At 38.7% G+C, this 4,760-nt stretch overlaps 1 protein-coding gene across 1 annotated transcript in view; it reads left to right on the forward strand.

Moving 5' to 3' along the window:
• Window positions 1–3,215, forward strand: part of SLC25A20 (solute carrier family 25 member 20) — a 27,008-nt gene extending 23,793 nt beyond the window's left edge. Inside the window, exons 8-9 of the mRNA XM_015821899.1 lie at window positions 192–316; window positions 1,866–3,215. Coding sequence (XP_015677385.1) covers window positions 192–316; window positions 1,866–1,928 — 188 coding nt within the window. The 3' untranslated portion in view covers window positions 1,929–3,215. The remainder of the gene's footprint in view (window positions 1–191; window positions 317–1,865) is intronic.
• Window positions 3,216–4,760: the final 1,545 nt, after the last annotated feature.

The following is a 4,760-nucleotide window of genomic DNA, read 5'->3' on the forward strand; positions in this document are numbered from 1 at the left end:
TTGCTGTTCCCCCATTGGGACCCCAGGCCAACTGGCAGAGCCAGGCCTTTAGGCCTTTACAAAAGGATAGGAGGGTTGGGGCCCATCTCACATCGGAAGGGGGGGGCAAGATGTTCCAGGGGGCAGGAGCAATAGCAGAGAAGGCTATTGGTGGATGAGGTTCATGAAAAGTATTTTGCATTTTTCAACAGCTCCTCCGGGAAAATATCCCAATGGCTTCAGAGATGTCCTGCGAGAGCTTGTTCGAGAGGAGGGAGTGATGTCTCTGTACAAGGGATTCAGTGCTGTGATGATCAGAGCTTTTCCTGCCAATGCAGTAAGCAAATACTACCCCTTTGACTTCTGGTTCATTTGTTTATTTATTAAATTTATTGACTGCCCATCTTACCCCAAGGTAACCCTGGGCTGTTTATAATACAGGTAGTCCTCGGCTTACAACAGTTCATTTAGTTACCGTTCAAAGTTACAACAGCGCTGAAAAAAAGTGGCTTATGACCATTTTTTCACACTTATGACCCTTGCAGCATCTGGATGGCAACTGACTCATATTTATGACGATTGCAGTGTGTCTTGGGATCATGTGATCCCCTTTTGCAACCTTCTGGACCACCAAAGTCAATGGGGAAGCCAGATTCACCTTACAGCCATGTTACTAACTGAACGACTGCAGTGATACACATAACAACTGTGGGAAGAAAGGTCGTAAAATGGGGCAAAATTCACTTAACAAACATGTCACTTAGCGACAGAAATTTCAGGCTCAATTGTAGTTGTAGGTTGAGGACTATCTGTGGTAAGAAGATAACATCTTACCAAACCTAAACACAGTAGGAACAAAATAATAAAATAAATAAATACACAACCCTAACTAAAAGATCAGACGAGAGGGAGTAGAATGAGCAGGTGGGGGGGATCCGTTATTAATCTGTCAACCAGCCCCAACGTGAAGCTCTGTCATTAGAACCCCAAGCCAGCTGACAGAACCAAGTCTTTAAACTCTTGTGGAAGGTCAGGAAGATTGGAGCTGACCTCACTTCTGAAGTAATTTCTTCCAAAGGTCAGGAGCAAAGGCAGAGATGGCTCTTCTCCTGTTAAGAGTTAAGACAGAAAAGTAAGAAGCTAAAGCCTCCCGACAGATCCTCTGGAAAACACTTTATTTTTTATACTGTACTTCTGGCCAATTTTACATCAAAAGTATAGTACCTTTAGTTGGACTTCTGTATTTGATTTACAGGTTTCTTCAGTTCCATTAGTTGAATTTAGAAGCCATTTCTGTCATCCGAGCAACTGTAGCTAATGTACAGCAATACTAAAACAATAAAACAAGTAGGAAACAGTAATAAATCAACAACATGCTTATTACAGATAGTCCTTACTTAGTGACCACAATTTGGACCAGCAGCCCGGTCATTAAGCAAAGTGGTTGCTGAAAGGACATAAGATCCAGTGGAAACCCCTTGCAGACAACTGGAAAAGCTGACTGTCATTAATTTTTCTACGTAGAATTCAGCATCCCCATGCATACTATTCTGGATGATTCCCCAGTCTTCCAAAGCAGCTTTTGAAGAAATAGACTGCCAGACTGATATTTTTTTTCCTTCCTTCCTCTCCAGCAAGTCTCCTTTGAGTAATGTTCCTCTTGACTGAATGCCTAGCTATTATATATGCCCATGCAATATATTTATTGGAGGTTAATGTTGAAACAGCCCCATTTTGTTGGCATTGTATCTATCAATTAAGCAGAGTAATTCATGCTATGAAACAGCACATTATTAATGGAAACTCTTCTGTAGGAAAAATATATATAAAATATTCCACAAAAAATGTGAATTTATGTCTGTACTTAATATGTATTTTTTTTCCAGGCATGCTTCCTTGGCTTTGAATTTGCCATGAAGTTTCTTAACTGGATGGCACCAGGTTTTTGATGATTGAAAAGTACGTTCCTTTAGGAACTCGAGGACAAGGAAAAGAACTGTGGTAATTGCATTGGAGGAGAAAATCAGAATTATGAAATAAGCTACAAAGTGACTCATTTTTTATTAATCTTTTTGCCTTACGCTTTCTGGGTGGTGCCCTTTTTGCCATTTGGAATTTTGAGCCAAATCTCCTTCTGTGGAGAAATTCGAAAGGAGTTCACAATCACACACTTGCCTTCTCAATTCAAAAGTACCAAAGTGGTTATGCTGTTGATAGAACATCTTGCTGCTATTAATAGGTATCAGTGTTTAATTTTTACTCCTCATTTTCCTGTGACGAATAAAGGAAAATGATTTTAATTTCCCTTTTTACATTAATAAAAAATGCAGTGCTGGTTATGGCACTAAGGACATTCCAAGAAGTCATGGGGTGTTTGGAACTGTCCATATTGTATTTAATTCTCAGGACGGAATTTAAGTAATAGATACACTGATATAAAAACATTTGATTGCACTTACAGATGTTTGGTGCTATTTGCCATGGTTTCTTGTTAGTTCCTGTGGAATGAATGGGAACATCTGAACAGTTTTGTATTTCTGTTCAAGCCTTATTTACTGTAGTAGGCCTTGCATATACAACACAATTGTAGTATGTTTTGACCATATAAGCCTCCCTTTACTGCCTTGTGGTCTCTGACTTAAAGTCTATGGCATGCAATTGCTTCATTGACATAATTAATATAAAAAGAAAGCCAACTAGAAGAATAATGCAAACATTAAAGAGCCTTGAAGTCACCAAATATAAATAAGTATTAAATTAGTGAAGATCTGCTATCTGTTTGTGTATGATGAAAAACCTCAAATAAGTGAATAGCAGAAACTGGGGTAAATCCCAATCATTTTGGCTGGAATGAGCAGTCAATATAAAAATGCCTTTCTCTAAATTCAGCTTTGGTCCTTTCTGGATAACTAATAATATCTTGAGAGGCAGCTTTACAAGAGATGAACAATCTTGTATATGGCATACCAGAATATGTATTTTGGTATTCCCGGTACCTATGCTAGGAATGTATTACAATAGTTTCAAAGCAATTTGTGTGCCACCCTAGCAAGCTTTTAAAGTTGGAGGAGCCTGCAATAGGATAACTAACTACAATGCCATTCTGTTTTAATGTGATCCTCTTGTACACTCATATATGGGCTTTTAAGTACATCCCATGTACAAAGAGAATAAACAGTGTTTACAAAATGTCTCAATGGAACATGCTTAGGACCCAATAAAAGTTGCGTATTGGTTTTCTTGTTTGTTTTGCATCTTGAAATAGTTATATCAGTACTGGAAACATGCCTCTTTGTCACAGCATTCTGGCAATTTGAAGAAAAGAACCTTTATCAACGGGAAGGGGCCGAGATATTTGTTAAATTGTATGTGGGAGTCCAGCAACAAAAAGTTGCAGAGTGCAGTGTTCATAAAAAGTTTCATTTTTTTTATCCATTTTAGAAGGACGTTCAATGCATTTCCATCTTAAATGGACACTTTGGGGAATTACCTCAGTTTTCCCAAAGTATCTGTTTCAACTTAATTGAAATATGCAATTGTTTCGCTATGTAAGGACAGTCAGATTTTCCAAACATCAAAAGAGAGTCGTTGAATGCAATGAATTTTAGTTCTACATTCAATGAAGTATGGTTTGGTTAAGTTTGGTTCTACCATACATTATAATGGGATAATTTAGTGAAGGGAGAAGTCTCTGGTCCTCAATCCAAATGCCATTCTTTTGTGGTCCTTCCTTCAGACAGAAAGAAGGAAAGAAGGACTATGTGATGTCAGGATAGTGGAACGTGAACTCTGGTGGACCAGGATGAGTTCGTTTATGGTGGTACATTTTGTGTCAGCTATTGCACTTTATGAGAGAAAAGTCTGGAGTTCTGATTCTTTCTACAAGGAGCATTTTGAAAGGAAGGGTGCAAAGTTTATGGATAGGCCTCTATAGGTTGTCCCAAAAGTGCTTTTTCAAAGGACTACTAGACTTCCTTTGTTTTTCCTTTGAAATAAAGCACCTTTGGGACAACCATGACCTGGATAACTGAGAATCTCCATAGACCTGCCTCTGTAGGTTTCTCACCGCATTCATGTATCAGTCCATTCTTGATTCTCTTGAAAACGCAGGATGTTGGATTTATTGTTGACTGAGAGACTCGTTTGTTTTGCCTGAGATAGAATAGCTGTGTTGATATACAGTACTTTGGATTATCTTTCATCTATAGTCACTTATTTATTGACCGTCATTGCTGTTAATTTCTCCTTTTTTTTAATACTCAAGATCAGGGGTCTTCAAACTTGGCCCTTTTATGACTTGTGGACTTCAACTCCCAGAATTCCTCAGCCAGCTATGCTGGCTGAGGAATTCTGGGAGTTGAAGTCCACAAGTCATAAAAGGGCCAAGTTTGAAGACCCCTGCTAAAGATAATCTGAAATCGCTTTTCTCAAAAACACACCATCTCTACTGTGTCAAATAAGGAGAATGAAGCCTGCACTTCTGAATTTATGAAATACCAATAGCTGGCTTTGAAACGCCATTCCTGTATATAGTTTTTCAATGGGGGGGGGCTCTTTTGAAAAAATGAATAAGTTACCTCACGATGCCCAATATTAGCATGATTAGATGGTAGTTAGTCATTGTCTCATTATGTAAGCTGAAGTACTGAATTGGCTCTCTCTGCAGTGTACTGCACCATTCAATGCTTAGCTCATCCAGAAAGATGAGTAATTCATTCCCTCCCACTTTAAGAACAGCAAATAGGAGCTTTCTGGGGGTAGGCTGAAGTCTAGCTCAAGTC

This window comes from Protobothrops mucrosquamatus, unplaced genomic scaffold (genome assembly GCF_001527695.2).
Source record: "Protobothrops mucrosquamatus isolate PMUCROS unplaced genomic scaffold, P.Mucros_1.0 scaffold1418, whole genome shotgun sequence".
Taxonomy (NCBI): domain Eukaryota; kingdom Metazoa; phylum Chordata; class Lepidosauria; order Squamata; family Viperidae; genus Protobothrops; species Protobothrops mucrosquamatus.